This window comes from Cupressus sempervirens, chromosome 8, assembly GCF_028749045.1.
Source record: "Cupressus sempervirens isolate cs-2001-9-10 chromosome 8, ASM2874904v1, whole genome shotgun sequence".
Lineage (NCBI taxonomy): Eukaryota > Viridiplantae > Streptophyta > Pinopsida > Cupressales > Cupressaceae > Cupressus > Cupressus sempervirens.
This window is the reverse complement of record NC_143125.1, coordinates 439117828-439137963: the sequence shown is the minus strand read 5'-3', so window position 1 is coordinate 439137963 and position 20136 is coordinate 439117828. Positions and strand designations below refer to the sequence as shown.

Here is a 20136-nt window from a genome sequence, read left to right as displayed (position 1 = left end):
TAGTGGTAGTAACCCATTGCTCAGTTATTTAACATGCAAACAAGGGAGCGGTTAATTGATGTCATTGGTCATTTTCTTCTTTGCCAATGGCATCCCAACACATGTGGCTCGATCTCCCTATTTTGGGAGGATGATAGCCATGGCAATGAAAGAGGGAGGGCAATCATATTTGTCACCAGGTGACAACAAATTGAGGACCACGGTGTTGGATAGGGCCTATGACAAGGTTGGGATCTTGATGGAGCAGATGAAGGCATGTTGGGTGCAGTCAAGTTGCAACATTATCATGGATGGGTGGACAGACATTAGTCCTAGTCCACTTATCGACATTATGGTCACATGCACCGAGGCTCCATACTTTTTGAGGGTTGTTGATTGTTCAAGGCATCATAAAGATGCTGAATTTGAATTTCATGTGCTTAGTGATGTCCATGAGGAGGTTGGGCCACAAAAAAAGGTCCAAGTTGTGACTGATGTATCACATGTCTGCAAAGCCGAAAGGAGGCTTGTTGAGGCAGCCTATAGGCATATTTGGTGGACTCCATGTTGTGTGCATGCCATGAACAATGCACTCAAAGACATGGGGAAAATTGACTGGATTAGACGGATGGTTAATGATGGGAGAGAGGTGCAGATGTTTATCTACAATTACCATACATCACTTGCACTTTTCAAGGGTTGTGCAAGGAAGCAATTCCTGAAACTAGTTGAGACTAAATACACCTCATATTATATTCTCTTGGAGGGGATAATTGATGCAGTACAAGGCATGTGAGTCTCCAAAGGAGATGACCTAGCCCCCAGCAAATAACCACACAGCGGAAGAATAACAATAACACAAAGATTCAGATCAATCACAACACATTCTTATAATAGAATCAATAGATTAACATTTAACATGCCTGGGTGTAAGGCCTTCTAGGTCACGGCCAAATACATCAGCAATTACAATAACGGTTCTACAAGACCTCGCAAGATCCAAACCCCTAGCTAGCCCAGACCCACAATCTGGTAGAAACCCCAAGAAGAATCTAAACTTGTGCTCGCATGCCACCAAGCAACCTTCTTGCTTCCCAAGCCCACACTTGGCTACTAGCCCTTCTAAACTTTGCTTCTATTAGCTACTCCATGCTTCCTTCATGCTCCAACTGATGTCTCAAGACAAGACAAGAACCACAACTTATATTGAACCAAGCCACAGGTCAGCCTAGCAAGTTACGTTAAATAAACAATCACATTAAATACACACTCACGCCACAAGTCGGTCTAATAGACTAAATTAAATACATACTTAAGACAAGCACCAAGTTTACAATGTGTAACTAACTCATAAGACAAAATAACTTTATGTGGCCTTAGGCCCTTAGCCATAGGACCACATGCCATCCAGTGATCCAAAATCGATTTAAGATGTATATTGTTTGTGAGGAAAAATTGGAGATAATATCCTACTGGGATATTACAGTGTCTCCTTTCAAATAAATTCCTATTATAGTCTCGGCATTGATGGCTTATTTATAGGTGTTGCTAAGTATGGTATTTTATGTTCACACACACACACACACATAAGAGATAAAAAGTTTTTCCATGATTCACTCTCTACATGAATGAATTGATCTCTCACCCTATATCTAGTGCAAGTGTCAACATGGATTAGTAATAGGAATTTGAGTCCTTGTGTTCAAACAATAGGAATGACATCTCTTGGCTATAATCAAGTCCAACGTAACTGCTCTCAACCATCAATTGACAAGTTGTTTGAGTATATAAAGGTATCTATTCCATCACATGCCAACATGTATATATGTTATGAGCTTCTATATTCCTTTTATGTTCCAGGACTCTTTGTTTTGCTTCTACCTATTATTTGATACCCCCATTCATGCTCAAAAACATTTTCGCTGAAGCATACTTGTCTCCATAATGTCAACGATCATGCAAAATAGAAAATGACCAATATAGAAGTCTAGAGACGCTTGCATCCATCGAGAGATTTTGTGTGTGGTTGACCATCTCTTTCAAATCGTTTCTAGTGAGCTTCGTTTGACATCCTCTATATGGAAAACTCTCCAAATTGAATTTCAAATGTTGAATTTGAAAAATAATATCATCGCTAAGTTGTAATGACATTTACATATGCCAATGTGTCTTCCTTCTTTGTTTGAACCATACTCACTTCTTTTGCAATAGAGAGGTTACCATTTCCTCTGTACTTGCATGAATCGATCATGGGTCCATGTTTATCGTTTCCAACACTTTTTCTCCCTTTTCTATTCCTAATCTATGCCTTGTTATATCTTGTAATAGGAACGATAAGGCATGTTGTCAAAAGGTGTCTTCTTGGATTATTATTTTAGTATGGGTGGTTTATCATTATTTTAATATTATCTTATTATATAAATAAAATATGATTGTTATCATTTTTATATCCATAAATTATATTTTATTTATTAATAGTAATATAATATTTATATATTCATTTAAAACCTTGTATTGTATTATAAAAATTTATATATTAGACTAATAATATTTGATTTTAATAATAAATTCAATCTAGAATTGTTTGCATTTCACTTGGCCACACTCATTAGATAATTTTATAATATAACTTCAAATAATAATTAATTATCAATAACGAACCCTCTATTAAAAAAGAATACCTCAAACTTGAGCAAATAAACTTAATCCTCTTAATCAACTAATGGAGTTTGTTAATATCAAGTCTAGATGCACTGCCATAAATAGCAACATGTTCATCATTGACTTACTATAAATAGTAAGTCCTTCAAATTGAATCTAACAAATGAATCAATTATTGTGCATTCCATGAGTCTAGGAACCCCTGCCAGATATAGCAGCTGCTCAACAATGACTTACCATAAATAATAAGGCTCTAAATAACTACTCTAGACAATGATATTGAATCTCAACACCAACGCCAAGTTGTTCAAGTGCCCTTCTAAAGATAGAATCCATTGTTTTCCAAAAATAGACACTTACTATAAATAGTAAGTGTGTCAATCTAACTCAAACAAAGAGCAATCCAGAACATCCCTTGACAACTAGAGTGGAAGAATAGCATCTAGCACAACTAAGACCCTCTAAACAACTCTATTAGCCTAGGAGGGTCAGGAAATGAGCTAATCCTCTACAAGATGACTCTAATAAAAAAGGGAACATTACACGATTCTCTATGAAATCAACGCACAATGCTAAAGACATTGTTGGGAACGTCGGGTCTAAAATTTTGCAAAGTCTCGAAGTGTCGTAGAGTGGGGAAGTTGCATGTGAGATAAGCAATTACAAATAAAATTTTCCTCTCTTTCTACATTGAATATATTGTATAGCTTGATTGATACTATTTCCTTTTCAATATTGATTTTGTTTGTATAAATTTTAATATGAAGATTGTATTAAATTTGCCTTGGTTATTTGTTGCAATATGAAACAAAAGAAGATTGTATTAAATTTCCCTTGGTTATTTGTTGCAATATGTTCTAAAAGAGCATGTTAAAAAATAATTCCTAAATTATTTTGGAGAAAACATAGAACTCTACAATAATCATTATAATGATTTTAGGTTTGTCAATTATAAATTCTTACAATTCCTTAAATTGCTAGATATTTATAACTTTACTCAAAATTAAATTAAATAATTTTAAATAATTCATGCAATTCAGTCTCTAACTTCAACATATATAAAGATGTTTTGGTTTATCCATGTGTATATATCACTTCACTTATGTGTATATCATGCCAAATTTGTATATAACTATTTATTGAGTATATATAATAAAAGGAACTTTAAGAGAATTCTAGAAAAATAAATTCTCCTACTTATCAATTGACGAGATTATGGGGCTTTCTAATGAATGATTCATAAGGTACAACACTTGTTGAAGATTTTACAAATGGGATTGCAAGCAAAGTAGCTTTAAAGTTGGAAGAAACTCAGTTAAGCATGTTTTAGCTATAATACTACGATGAGTGACCTCTAAGAAGTCTCACTGATTCACCTCTATGAGCATCACCTAGATGCAATGAGTGCTAAGTATTCCATTCATTTTCATCAGAGATGGTTCTTGTGAACCACTACTCATGAAACTCAGGTCAATGAATTTAACTAGAAAACTACAAAGACAAATCCTAGAAGCAATATCACAATTTGAATTGTCATGGAAAATATGTCTTATTTATCATTTGATAAACTTAAGGGGATTTATAAAGAATCGTTCATAAGACACAATACTTGCTGAAATTTTTACAAATGGGGTTGCAAGCAAACCAGACTTAACCTTGAAAGAAACTTTATGGTTAAGAGTGCTTGAGTTGGAGTAATGCTGGGATGTGTGACCTTCTAAGAAATTCTAGTGCTTCACCTCGGTAAGCATCACCTTGATGCAATGAGTGCTAACTGCTAAATGTTCCAATCATTCTCATGAGAGAGGGGTTATTGTGAACCACTAATCATGAAACTTGGGTCAATGAGTCTAACTCAAAAACTGCACCAATGAATCCTAGAAATATCTTCTACTAATGAATTGAAGAGATTAATGGACTTTCTAATGAACGGTTTGTAAGGCACAAAACTTGCTGAAGGTTTTGCAAATGGGGTTGCAAGCAAGTGCGCTTAACCTTAAAGGAAACTTTGTGGTTAAAGGCACTTGTGCTGCAATAGTATTAGGAAGGGTGACCTCCTAGTAGGTCCTGATGCTTCACTGCTGCAAGCATCACCTAGATGCAATGCGTACTAAGTGTTCTATTCATTCTCATGTGAAATGGAATCTTGTAAACCACTACACATGAAACTCGGATCAATGAGTTTGACTCAAAAACTAAACAGATGAATCCGGATAGCACTATCACAAATGAGTTCTACTTATATGAATATGAAGATTTTCTTTATTGATAATATTTTATAAGAAAGCATCATTCTGATTTTCAAAAATAAGAAAGCCCACATCATATTTTGGTGCTACTTCATATCATAGCTCGATTGAAATTTATACAAACAATATCACTAATAAAACTGAGTCCTCCATGTTTAAAAAAACCAGGAGGAGGTTGTACAAGTGGTTTGAATCATTATATAAGTCATTTATCATCTATGCTATGGAAATGTCTTGGATTTTTCACTTGGTTTGTACATCCAATTTTTTCCCCATTTTTTTCCCATTTAAAAGATTAAAAAAATCCTGCTCTGGTTTGTTGATTATTCCCTAAACAACATATTCCATGGTGAGTATAACTTACTCACAATAACTACTAAGTAAGTTGAAAGATGGCCCACCTGAACACTACTTTTGAACAAAAAAATCTAAGGACTACAGTAATTAACATTGAAGCATATTTATTGTTACCTTGTGAATTGCCTGCTAATGATAATTTAATGCACAAATACATAAGCATTGTCGGTCACAACAAGTTACATAAAAGCTTGTACCAAAACCATCAAACAGGACGTCAGAAATCATCTAAACTCTTAACTCAGTCTTACACTGAATGTTGTGCAGCCATTTACATTAGATTGAGCACAAGTAATCAATATACAACATAGCATATAAACTTAGAAATAGATGAGTATCAAGCTCATGCCCCATAGTTTTCCTATGACATCAAGAAAGAAATTTAATATTATTCTAAACAAAATATGACCATCCAAAATTGATACTCTTTAGTAATCACAAAGCACAAGAATGATCCACTGATTCACAAGACCACAAGTTTATTTGTCCCAATCTACTGAAAGAGATAATACTAGTAAAAAATGAATTCAAGACTAATGCATTAATTAGGTTTTCAAACTAAACAAGAACCTCAAGATGTAAAGTTATATGCTTAATGAAAATACCTGCAATCTATATTTCAAACCCCTTTGCACAATACGGTTGCCACATTGCATATCACAAGGACAGATAGGAGTGCATTCAGTAATAAAGTCCCTCCTGATTTTTAAAAAGATGACGGAAACAATTTTATTAGAAATGTATTGTGTAGAAGTAGTCTCTTCAAATACAAAATAAAACATAGCAACAATCATTTTTCCAACCAAAGCAGAGTTCAAAAACAGCCTAAGAAATTGGTGTTATCTATTTTCTCCAAAACTTAGTTTCTAGGATTTTGTGTCAATTACTCCATACAACAGAAAAACAAATAGGAAGTCATACTTTTAACATCATACTTTTAACATGCTTTCCATGGAAAAGTGATTGCCAAGAATCATTTAATAGTGGTCCAAATTAGAACAGCTATCTTGTTGATACCAGTTCCTCATAACCAGTGGATTGGACAATTTCTTGTCATATAAAATTTGCCTAATCAAAAACTGAAATTTGATTTACACATACCATGGAAACTTTTAAACTGTGATATATTTGATGGATCAAGGGAAAAAAATTTAACATAATAAACAGCTAAACCCCAGTTCAAATTCAAAAGCAAATTCACCAGTCCTATATATTGGAAAAACAATTGATAGATAAGTAATTCCAGTTATAATTCTGAGAAGTACATATTTAAAATATTCAAAAATACTATTAAAGGAAAAAAAAATCAAGTCGTAAACAAATATCATAGGGCATAAAAATTATATGTTGACCGAATTGGATAACACTACATAGTCATAAGAAGCTGAAGGTAGTACGAGGCTATGAGCTTCCATGCCCCTCTTTGTGTTTCTACACACTTAATTTCAGTAGGGCTTGCTAGATGCAACCCTAGGACACCCAGGCACTAAATTCCTAAATGACTAACAGAAAAATAGAATAAATATTAACAGAAAAAAACGAACACAGAATTTTGGAGCTATTCACTGAGGATCAATTGCTCTTGCAAACAATTGCAACACAACAGTACTCACCCAATGGCATCCCTGGATATTACACTAACAAAATAAGATTCATTTTAGCATTTATTTCCAGATAGTTTAGTGTGAGTTAATTGCATTTTCAAATTAGCATTTTCCGGATATACAGTTGAGGTTTTTGGAATCTTACCCTAGCTTGCTGGTCCTTTCATTCTATGCAAGGAATCTGTGACTAGCCTCAAAAGTTGTCAAAGACCAATTTGGTGTTGTTCCTTGTTGCCAGGTGAGTATTCTTGGAAACATCTTGGCATTGTTCAGAGTGGGCATCTAAGGTAAGTCATGCCATCCTCCCAAGCACTTGGAACTATGGCACTGACACTTGCGCAACAAATCTTTACCCTTTTGCTAAGCTGCATGATGCACATCCTGTGGGCCCGCACCAGATGCGCCAGGATGTGCAGTCCCACGCATCTGTGCACACCTGCAGGGCTGCGTGCACCCCTGTGCACACACAGGTGCATTCATTTCCCTACAGGACTGGGCATGCACCCTAAGCACACCCAGGCACATCGATTAAAATCCACAGGTAGAAAAGCAAAAAGTAAAGTAAAACCTAGATAAAAAGTGTTTTCTTTTTAAATTTTTGCTCATTTAACCCTAAAATGGCCCTTCAAGAGGCCTTCCAAAATGAAACATATCATTTTACCTCTTGCTTTACTGTAAACATATTTTTTCTCCATCTTGGCATTTTAAAGGGCAGAGGTTCATAGCTTCCACAAAGAACCTTTTAGTGTCTAAGGTAAGCATTTAAAGTTAAAGCCTGTTCTTTAGTCTTTTGATGAATTTTTCAAGTTTTTGATGCACCATTGTGGGCAAATGTCATGTCCCCAATTTCTACCCTTCCTTAGTGACAACATTTTTAGCAAGGTTGGTCTATTATTTGGTTCTCATAGGCCAGCAAAGCATAGAGGGAACCAACCCAGGGGCTTTGAGAGTCATGCATGAGCTTCCCAAGTAGTTTGGAGCAGTAGACAACAGTTTCCTACAATTTAGGAGGGATTCCTAATTTGTAGGGGTTGACTAGGAGTGGTCTAGGAGGCATTTGGAGACCTCGGCGAACATTTTGGAGACTTAGAGTGCATCTCCTATTTTTTAGGAGGAACTCTCAGTTCAGTGACAGTTCTCTCAGAGGTGCACACAGTAGGGGAGTCACTGAGACTCAATTTTGGTTGATTGGGGCTGTCTCCTACTTTTTAGGAGCATCCCTAGATTTTAGGGATGGACTGCCAAATGACCCATCTTGTTCGGCATCAGTCACAGACAGGTGCCAAGGTCAGATTCATGTTTGATTGGTCATTTTGGGCCTTTTGGGACCATTTGGAAAATATTTTAATATATTTAAATATTTCCTAAGTTGGTGATTAAATAAATTAAAATAAGGTTAATAATATAACCATTTTGGAGTAATAAGGAGATTTTGGCTTCAGTTGATCAGGTACACCTATGTGTTATAGCTCGTTGGAAAGATCTCGAATTATTATACATGATTTTCACTATCTGTAGACTTTTTGGTGCCTTCAGCTATGGAATTTTAATAAAGTAATTTTTTCCTATAGCATGGATGACTTTAATTGGGAAAATGTTATTTTATTATAATTTATTTAAAGGGCAAAGTGTAATTTCCCTTTAGGGTTCAATTTACAATTGGAAGGGGATATAAGGAGATGGAGACATAATTTCTTATTATCTTTTGCATATTGAAAAACTTGGTTTTGTGAATTGGCTCTGAGAGAGCAATTCTTCATCTGGGACGCAAACCCCAGGTTCTGGATTGGCTGGGACGTAGCCCTTAGCAGTTATTGGCATTGGATTCTTCAGAAAATGTGCGTTGCTATCAGGAATAGAGTACACCATTCTTTATTGTGGATTCAGGTTGCATATTTATGGTTTCAATGTTACAGATTGATTCTTTCAGCTGGGACGTGATTCCTTGCAGTCTTACGGCTTCCATTTGCAACAGTTTGGCATCATTGTTGGATGTAACCTCCTTAGAACTGCATTGGATTTATTATTTGGCTTTATAAATCAAAAATCTGCCTGGTACGATTTATAGCAATTCTGATTTGGCTCTATGTTCTTATTTATTTTTAGTCTCCTCTCATGTTTATTGTTCATTATTCATTACTATTGTGAAAACTATAAAAAAACACAAAACAAAAACAAAACCTTCTGCAACTTCTCTCTATTTTCAAAGACCATCAAAGAAATCACAGGAAAATATAGTTTATTAATTTAAAAACTACAGCAGATCAGCAAAGGCATCTATTAGGGATCTTTCAGTGGTATCAGAGCCTACATCCTGCCAGCCTGTAGGGTTTGTGAAAAATTGTCACAACAGATTTTGGCATCTGAGTATTGGATAAAAAGTTTTGATAATTCATTTCAGCATCTAGGTACTGGCTTAAAAGTTTTGATAATTCATTTTGGCATCTGGGTATTGGATAAAAGGTTTTGATAATTCATTTCAGCATCTGGGTACTGGCTAAAAAATTTTGATAATTCATTTTGGCATCTGGGTACTGGATCAAAAGTTTTGATAATTCATATTAGCAGTACAAGGTCGATTTTTGCTCTGGCATGTTAGTTTCCGTTGGTCAGCGTGGTAGTTCATTATGGCAAAATTGTTAAGAGATATAACCCTGTGGAAAGAATGGGAACAGTCACAACAAAAATCCAAGCTTCAATTGCAGTAGTTCAATGATTCTATGTCAAGTAAATTTGGACATGTTAGTGGATCATCATCTTCTTCTAGAAAGGATCCATTGCCACTAGATAGGAAAACGAAAGTAATTAGCATACTTGAGGAGTATAATACTCTTCCTCAATATGTTAGGGAGAACTTTCATTTCAAAGATTACATTGACATGCATCCAAAAATTTGTCATAAGGTTAAGCTTGCAAAAAAGGAATACCATGCCATAGTTGATGATATGTTTTCATGTGAGAAAGAAGATTTGTGTCAACCTATCCATGTTCATGATAAAAACACCATAATGGATCAGTCACTTGCAGGGTATGCAGAAGAAAGACATGAAGATGTGTTATCATTTGAGTTGCAGCCTATGGAAAACAAAAATCAGTCATCATGTGGGATTCCTAAAGAAGAAATAACTCTAGATCAGGAGGAGACACATAGCACACCATTGATTCATCAAGTTGATCACAAAATGGAAGAGATTACAATCATGGATCAGTCCATTAGGGATGCTGAAAGCATGTCTCCAAGGTCTGATACCTATTCTAATTTTTGCAACAATAGCTCTAGTCATGTGGTATCATCCATTTCACATGAAAGTAATGAGTTTGTTGAGTCTTCCTATGATAGTACTCAGGTTAAGTGTGTTGCACATGAGATTTATATTGTGGATTCAAACCACAAAGGTTTTGATTGTGTTTACCCCACCTTGGAAGATGTGAAAAAGGCTCAAGAGACGTGCAATGGATGGTCACATAGAGCTAAGAAGGCCAAGATGCTTGCTGCCCAAGCAAGACAACACTTACAAGAGGTCAAAGAAAGATGCAATCAGCTTGATAATGCAAGAAGACAAAGAGAATCATACATTAGATCCTTATTTCTTCCAAGGGAAGAAAGTGAGGATGTTGAGCATACAAGGGAAGAGCTTCTTGAGGTAAGTCCACAAGAAGAGCATGTTGAGATGTGTGAAGAGGAAAAGAGTTATGATTTAGAAAACTCAGTTTGGTCTAGTTTGCATCATGAAGTTTATGATGTTCCTCTTTTAAAGAGCCCCTTAAAGGCTCCAAACAATGATGATATTAGTTTCACACTTGATGGACCAGCCACAAGTGTTATTTTCATTTGTGTAGAATGGAACATTATTGATTCTGATTTGGTTAGTCATGCATCATCTACAATGGAAGGACAATTGTTAAGATCATATGAAGCATCTTGTCTTAAAGAGATGATTAGGGAGACTAAGAGGCTGCTTACTAAGAAGATATTGCATTTTGATAATGTTTGGTTTGTTTGGCATAGTACACCTTAGAGTTTGTTAGTAATGGAAAACACATCAGTTATGGAGATAGAGGTATGGATCAGATTTTGGGCAGCTAAGGCAGTTAATGGGACATGTTATATTCATTTGAACACACCCCGTGAACCAGCACCTTTAGAGGAGTCACGTACCTTGGAAGAAGAGGCAAGAGAAGACAGCAAAAACATTGTGGAAAAGTATGAACATACTTCTGATTTTCAGACTTTGAACAGCAATTCTCTTTCATCTCATGAGTCAAACTTTGAATCTTGGGTTGGTTACATTCAAGTTGGGGTGTTCAAGTGTGAAGTTGATCCTTCCCTACTAAGAGTTGATGATATATTAAGTTGCATACCTAGTGGACCAGCCACAAAGAGCCTGTCTTTGTTGAGAATTAGAAACATCTCTCATTCATCAATGGGTTTATCACCTCTTCCATATGATAGGGCAGCGATGTACCTTTTGATTGAAGATTCAGACTTTTTAAATATTACATTGGGCTTTCAAGATCAGAATATAAGGGACTTCGTTGGTTACATGGTTAAACAAAATATTTACTTAACAACATTTAATGAAGGCACACTAATTTGTGGAAATATAGGTAAAGTTGCAACAGCTGTTTGGAGGACTTGGAAAAGTATTCAACAAACTTTCCTTGCCAATGATTGGCTCATTTGTGAATTCTTAACAGCATTGGTTGTTGGTAGTAATTGTGGCTTCATTTGGAGTGAAGTTCTTAGTTGGTTAGATGAGGTACAGTTTCACAACAGCAACATGCCGGAGGGATGTGTCAGTGCAAAGATTTGGGATCTTGGTATCAACATGTGTTGGGCATTTCTTCAGTGGATTCATGTTGAGTTGCTTCACTTTTGGTATACAGATGTTTACATCAAAGTAGCGTAGTGGTTGGGTGGAGCAACATTTCTCAGATCGATATGGGATTCAAGAATTGATAATCCTACAATGTTGGGTACAAATGACACATGCTTTGGTTTTTCTCATGATGGCATACATACTTCATCTTCGAGTTTGTCATCTACATCCATTGATATAGCAGTGGTATCCTTGTTGATTGGTGATTCCATAGTCTTTGATTCCTTATGGACTAGCGGCTGTCCAAGCTGGAATCATTTACTATTTGACTTGGCATTGACTACATCCATGATTCAGTATGAGGGCATTGAGGAGTGTTTCTTTGGGACATTTGTTGTTTGGCATTGGTATGATGACGTCTCTGATATCATTCGAGTTTCTGGTCAGAATTATAGCAGCATTGTTAGGTGGTCATGTGGGTTGGAATACTGGTTTATGGGAGTTCACTTTCACACCTTGCTGGTCTGCTTCATTGTATGTATGTTTCATGGAGTGCAGTTGAGATACTTCTTCATCTCATTCAGTACATTTGGTATTTTGGTTTGAGATCCGAGCCCTGGTCTCATTGATACATTGGTGCTTCAGGGTCCTAATGAATTGCTTTACAACTTGTGGTTTACTAATATTTATATCAGAGTGACGAAGCGTCAGCATGGTGGTTCCCTTTTGAGGCGGATTTGGAATCTTGGAATCACTTGGATTTGCAGTTCAATAGTTGAGGATGTGGAAGCCAATGTAGGCTTACTAGAGTTTTCGCCTTTAGTGTTCCAGTTTGGTTCTTTTGGAGAGCAATTCATTGAGGAGTTGACAGAGTTGGTACAGTATTTGATTGCTCTTCCTTCAGGGGGTTTTCATGAGGCTACTTGTTTGGGTGCAATGCAAGACAGTGTTTCTAGAAGATGGAACTACAAACCTTCCAGGATGGCTTGGGACCCTGGGAACATTCTTGGTTATGGTATGGACTTGTCTAATGTTTGTGGAGTTGGATTGACATTGCTTGAGGACAAGCAATCTTTGGGAAGGGAGGACTGTCATGTCCCCAATTTCTACCCTTCCTTAGTGACAACATTTTTAGCAAGGTTGGTCTATTATTTGGTTCTCATAGGCCAGCAAAGCATAGAGGGAACCAACCCAGGGGCTTTGAGAGTCATGCATGAGCTTCCCAAGTAGTTTGGAGCAGTAGACAACAGTTTTCTATAATTTAGGAGGGATTCCTAATTTGTAGGGATTGACTAGGAGTGGTCTAGGAGGCATTTGGAGACCTTAGCGAACATTTTTGGAGACTTAGAGTGCATCTCCTATTTTTTAGGAGGAACTCCCAGCTCAGTGACAGTTCTCTCAAAGGTGCACACAGTAGGGGAGTCATTGAGACTCAATTTTGGTTGATTGGTGTTGTCTCCTACTTTTTAGGAGCATCCCTAGATTTTAGGGATGGACTGCCAGTTGATCCATCTTGTTCGGCATCAGTCACAGACAGGTGCCAAGGTCAGATTCATGTTTGATTGGTCATTTTGGGCCTTTTGGGACCATTTGGGAAATATTTTAATATATTTAAATATTTCCTAAGTTGGTGATTAAATAAATTAAAATAAGGTTAATAATATAACCATTTTGGAGTAATAAGGGGATTTTGGCTTCAGTTGATCAGGTACACCTATGTGTTATAGCTCGTTGGAAAGATCTCGAATTATTATACAAGATTTTTACTATCTGTAGACTTTTTGGTGCCTTCAGCTATGGAATTTTAATAAAGTAATGTTTTTCCTATAGCATGGATGACTTTAATTGGGAAAATGTTATTCTATTATATTTTATTTAAAGGGCAAAGTGTAATTTCCCTTTAGGGTTCAATTTACAATTGGAAGGGGATATAAGGAGATGGAGACCTAATTTTTTATTATCTTTTGCATATTGAAAAACTTGGTTTTGTGAATTGGCTCTGAGAGAGCAATTCTTCATCTGGGACGCAAACCCCAGGTTCTGGATTGGCTGGGACGTAGCCCTCAGCAGTTATTGGCATTGGATTCTTCAGACAGTGTGCGTTGCTATCAAGAATAGAGTACACCATTCTTTATTGTGGATTCAGGTTGCATATTTATGGTTTCAGTGTTACAAATTGATTCTTTCAGCTGGGACGTGATTCCTTGTAGTCTTACGTCTGCCATTTGCAACAGTTTGGCATCATTGTTGGATGTAAGCTCCTTGGAACTGCATTAGATTTATTATTTGGCTTTATAAATTAGAAATCTGTCTGATACGATTTATAGCAATTTTGATTTGGCTCTATGTTCTTATTTATTTTCAGTCTCCTCTCATATTTATTGTTCATTATTCATTACTATTGTGAAAACTATCAAAAAACACAAAACAAAAACAAAACCTTCTGCAACTTCTCTCTATTCTCAAAGACCATCAAAGAAATCACAAGAAAATATAGTTTATTAATTTAAAAACTACAGCAGATCAGCAAGGGCATCTATTAGGGATCTTTCAGCAAACTCTAAGCTTCACTGTTGCAGATGAAAAAAGGAATGAGAAAACCTTGTTTCATGTTCAACCTTTTCTAGTTTAAGGTGTTCATGAACTGACTGTCTGTTGACTGAAATCCACCAAAAACCATGCGTCTTTTTGCAATTTTTTGGTATGAAAATCGCCGTGCGAAAATGCAAAAGTCAGATCTGCAATTTCATCGCATGCTTTTCTACTCTGCATGTGACAACTAGATCGAATATTGTGGATGTAGCTCAACCCTGATAGTTGTACAATAATTTTGAAGATTCATAATTCAATAGTTTACAGAGGTAGGAATATAAAAACACAGGAATTCAGCTTCTGAGCTACACCTTAACAATTGTTACAAGGCAGCTTGATAAAGCTCTAGTCAGCCCAAGAACTACTTCTACACAAAACATTTAGAGAATATATGCTTTTGTATGGTTCTAATATATTTAAGTTTTTAATGTGTTTGCATGTTTTGCTTTTAGTACAATAATCCATTGGAGAGTTTCTTGGAGGTGTTTTGTAATAGTCTTTGTACTGATTTAGTGGTGTGTATTATGAATCTTGGACAAGTGTCTCCTTTATTTATTTATTATCAATTAAATCTATCCAACTCTATATAAGAAGATGAACCTCTCTGAAAATGTCACACCAGTATTTCCTAATGTATTTATTTCATTATTCATTAAATTACTCAAATGTGCTTTCTTCTTGATTTTTAAAATGTATGTAATTAACACAGAAACATAGTATACCAATAATAAATGAATAATCATCTTTTGTTAGGTCTTGTATTGATATATGAATTTCAATATATCATTCATTGTATCATCCGCCACATTTTCAAAATGAATCCACAGATAATTTAATAATTACAATACGAGAATACTCACGCCTGAGTCATTTTACCATCTTCAAAGCAAAACTGCGAAACAAAAACCCAAGGAAAGCACCATAAGAGACAAAGTTGATACAACTGTCTGAACACTTCGTGAAAATAAAAAAAATAATCAAATCCAAATATAGAATCAATACTCAGATACCAATAGAAATTTGATTTACCACCACTTATGCCTACCAACACAAATCAGTGATAGAATACCTCTAAATTCCTAAGACAGATTTCCCAAAATTTTAAATAAGTTGCCAATCAAATGCAAGAAGATGATTAATTTAAAGTTTAAATTTAAATATTAACACATCATAATTTTACTGCTCAACTATAGTACCACATACTTGTTAAAATGCAGATGCATTGGCAAGGGCTATGAGATCAAAACCAGGGAACATTTGAGTTTGAAACAATAAGTGTGCAATAAAATTATCAGATTCACATGTTCGCGAAGTGTCGATTGTACTTTTGGCACTAGATGCATTGGCAAGGTTGACGAATATATGAACATGAAAAGAAAAGAAACAAGAAGAAAACCCAGTGGGGATAAACAGTGATCTATGTGTAAAATATAGTGAACCCTGTACACAGATCTCATAGACCCAAGCATACAAAAAAAAACAGACAAAGATAAACCAGCGATTTGCAATTCCAATTGTTGTTCAAACAAATACATTTGCTGTGGTAGACATGAAGCTAAAAATGGTGATAGTCAAATGTGAAAGGAATACAACTATGGGGTGGTAGAGAATAAACTTCTGGAAGTCAATTTTTCAATAACAAGAAAAATAATGAGTTAAGGCGTATTTGTACAGGCATGACTATTAAAATGGTTGTTTCCATTTCAAAGAGTTGCATCAATTCATAGAACCATTAGAAATATAAAGGCAGATCTTTCAAGTCGAATAGAGTGAAGTACCTTTCGAGCAGAATGTAGAGTGAAGTATGAAAGATGTTTAATTCTGATTTAAATATATGAAGAATATTGCACACTAATCAAGAGTTGCTTCTCTTGGTGAAGATGTATATTGTATTAAAAAAGGACATGAGTAAGAGGTCTGTGAAGTGAATATTCTTCAAATATATCATTAAAAGGATAGATTTTGTGGAGACATTAAAACAGAAATATATTTAGTATTAGCGAGCAGAAATATGACAACGGCGCGAGCAGATTTATAGAGACCTTCTAAAGCATATTATCAAGAACTCATGAGCAAGTTTTATGGCACTGATTTGAACAGATTTGTGAAGAGTTTTAGGAGACTTCAAAGCAAGCTAAATCACAGATTTATAAGTGCAGCGTGATGGAGTGAACAAACAAAGATTAAAAGTGGCTACAAAAAAAATTCATGAGATGATTGTGATCACATTATAAGAGTTGTGTGATCAGTCTATAGCAGATTTAACTAGAGTGGATTGAAGAAAAGAGTTATAGCTCTTGAGAAGACAATTAGAATGAGGGGCTGATGCCCCTATTGAGCTAGTGCTCACAAATTGAATGAGGGGCTGAGGCCTCTAGTGGGCTAGTAGTGCTCCCGAATTGAATGAGGGGTAGGTGCCTCTAGTGGGCAAGTGCTAACAAATTGAATGAGTTGCTGTCTCTAGTATCTTGCACCAAGAAAATTGGTAATAGATTATCATATAAGCATATTTCATAGTTTTCTCCCATAAGGGTTTCCACAAAAATATTGTGTTACTATGTGCATGATTATTGAAATTGAGTAAGTGGAGCTATTCTGATTGATCAAGTTTAAATTGATAAAAGTTGATATACCAATTCATCCCAACCCCTCTTGGTATAACCGTGTGCTCAACATTTCCTTCACATCACATCACATCTTGTTGTACCCTAATTGTGCTTCTAGTTTGTCATTTACGTCGCAATACACAATCAAATGCCTAAGAGCATTCCCAACTACAAAGGTTGCCTAGCCCTTCCAAACGGCCGAAGATGTTTCCTGGTGTTATGGAGGATTGAGCAGACATTAGGGACAGTGGGGGTTCATCTACTCAGCATCCAATTGTCCCCAAAATGGCTAGGTGACAGAGATGTCAAGTTTTGGGTAGGGGCCACTTCCTCATGTGCCATGGCATTTTCTAGTTGAAACCTGCAGACTTTGTCCAATTTGAAGTAATTTTATATAATACATATGCGTAATACACTTTCTATGAAATGAAAATATCAAATGAAACTCCAATATAAGGTTTAAGGCTCTATGATGTATATGACGATAGTCTAATCAAAGCTATCATATGAATGTTTGAAACTTTATATCTTTTATAAAGTTTTCACTATTTTTTATACTCATACCCTAGAATCCCCCAAAAATGGCTCCCTCCCATCCCTATCCCTGTAATGCCTCCTTCAATAACTTGTTCTCACTGTCTCAAAAGCTCGAGGTAATATAGGTCTATAACCAATAATTTATATAATTGTTTAAACACTTAAAGAAGTAGAGGCACTATTTGTTGCCCATATAATTTCTTCGAGTAATAGATTATCTAAAACTATAGTTATAAACAGCCAACAAAAGAATAGCCACAACCATATAACATTGGTTGAATTCATTCAAAGTTATTCGTGCATTTTAAGGCTTAGTTACCTGGGTTTGTTGTGTTGGCCCAAGAACCCTGCCTGGGTTCGAACCAATTCAAAATGTTGGTCCAGTTTGACCTAGGTTCGATCAGGGTTCGATTTTCCCTACACTGGTTCAAACTCACAATCCAAAATTCGAACTCGAGCAAATTTTAGCTGCCCAAATCGAATTGGGGATAAATTTGGGCGATTTTACACAAACGGGTGACATTTAAGCTGTTTTTTATAACATAATTTATATTTTTTGAGTTCTGGTTGCTCTAAAAAGTGAATGTAAGTAGGTTATTTTAGCTTCTAACATCATTTGTGGTGTGCAAATAGGTGATTTTATGAGCAAAAGAAGTTCGTGATGCTATGATTACACCTTACGTGTTTAAGGTTTATGCCTGTGGTGTTTTTGTTGTTTAAATGATTAACTTAGTTTACATCATATGATTTTATGATACTCTATGCTTCTAGGCTTCATAAATATGTATATATATATAATTTTATTATTATTTTTACATGTTTTTGTACGAACGAACCCAAAACCCTTTCCAAAATTTTGCCGTATCGGCGAACCGATTCTTCAAACCCATATTTCGAACCAAACTCGAACCAATAACTAAGTTTTAAAGCATAGAAGTGATGTATTAGACAACGTAGCTAAATTAAGAAATGTTTATTATTGAAAAAGATTAGAGTGGAGGTTGTTATCTTTGATTCCACGTGAAAATTATGATCCCAAGCAAAAGCTGTGAGGAGCACGACAAAACTCATCTGACATGGATGGAACTCCATGGCTGAAATATGTTATTCAAGAGCATTTTCTTTTCAAAGGATAGAATCTGTGCATTCTCAAGGTGCAATGATGGTGAACCTAATAAAAGGGGCTATAGTGGAGGTCTTGCCATAGATTTTGTGGTTGATAAAATCTTTACCCAAATATGTGAGGTTTTTGGTCATGTCGGCTATCTTTCGGAGCTCTACTTCCTTTGTATATGATTCTTTGTTTGCATCCCCCAACTGAGAACTGCTGCCTTGTCAGCGATGAGTGTTGGGTGCTCCTTTTCCCAAGCTGCCTGCTAGGTGGCCAAACTTGCTTCTACTGAGGCCAGTCTAGTAGTAGTCTCCTCCCAAGCCTATACTATTGCTACCTGATCTACCTTACTCCTGTGCAGAGCATAGTACACCTCCCAATACACCTATACTATCCCTTGCGTGAGTTGCTCAACTCTGCTCTCCACCACAAGCTCCTAGGTATTCCACTCCTCTCACATCTTTGGGGTCTCTATGCTTAGCCATCCTCTCGCCTCAAACATTTGGAGAATGCCGCTGGACAACCAACTCTCATAAATGCCAAGACTTGCTCTAACTACCGACTCCAAGGCGCATCTCTGTGACGAGAGTACTACTCGTCTACCTCGAGTCAGTACATCTGCTAAGTGTCTCTCCATGTCCTCCTCTATGGCTGTCAGAGTGTTAGATGGTGTGGTGAGTTCTGTGGCCATTGTTATCTCTACAACTTCCAACATCCTCCCAATTGTGCTCCCTGTCAGTGGTGGGGGTGGTGGTAACTCCACAGTAGGATGATTACTCATTGCTAGGGCTGGAAGATCTATCACCTTAGGTACCTCTCTCGTGGGTGAGACAGTGACAAGAGTCGACACTATGGGTCTCATGCTAAACCTGCTACCCAAATTCCCACTCAGCTCATGCTCACTTAAGTCCTCGGCTACAGCCTCTTCACTGGTGGCTAGTAATGCATCATCTATGGTGACCACTGCATCAGATCTCACTACCTCCAGTCTCACCTGTGGTGTTGTCGAGTTCTTAGGAATCTCTTGTATAGGTACCTCCATCACATCCTCCTCTATCTCATTGAGTATAAGTATCTTAGCCCCTACCTCTGGTACGGCTAGCAAAACCTCTCGAACAACCCCTCTTGTTAACTCTATGGCTACCTCTGAAATGGCTGTCGTCATCAGTGACAGATGTAACTCTATCCTTGCTACAACTACAACCTCCGGAATGGGTGGTGTCTTTGTAGTTGGCTGCACCGCCATAGTAGCCGAAGTCATCATCACTGGCTACCTGAACTAACCAAGCCCTAGGATATGCGTGTCGTGTGTACCCACCAGAACAAAGTGTGTCATCATCAAAAGTGCAAGCTGCAGAAATAGTAATGTTTTCGCTGTAATCACTTCCATCTCCTTGTCATCTTCTTCGTCCTCTCTGTCGATCCCACTCTCGTCAGAAGAAGTCTCCTACCGACCACTATCAATATCTCCTCCATCCAATCTTGGTTGCTTCTATCTGACTGTAGCCTTATAGCCAAGTGTGTCGAGGTGTCTTCATTGCATGATAGGGGGTTCGCCTAGCACGACTGGCCTAGGCTTGGCGTCCAGCCTGTCGTGAGGAATCATTCATGTTGTCGCCT

General features: G+C 36.6%; 1 protein-coding gene across 1 annotated transcript in view; it reads right to left on the bottom strand.

Moving 5' to 3' along the window:
- Positions 1-20136, bottom strand: part of LOC149543102 (uncharacterized) — a 195210-nt gene that overhangs the window by 58356 nt on the left and 116718 nt on the right. Inside the window, exons 10-11 of the mRNA XM_089798010.1 lie at positions 15123-15154; positions 5852-5945 (exon numbers count right to left, since the gene is read on the bottom strand). Of these exons, the coding sequence (XP_089654136.1) occupies positions 5852-5945; positions 15123-15154 (126 nt within the window). The remainder of the gene's footprint in view (positions 1-5851; positions 5946-15122; positions 15155-20136) is intronic.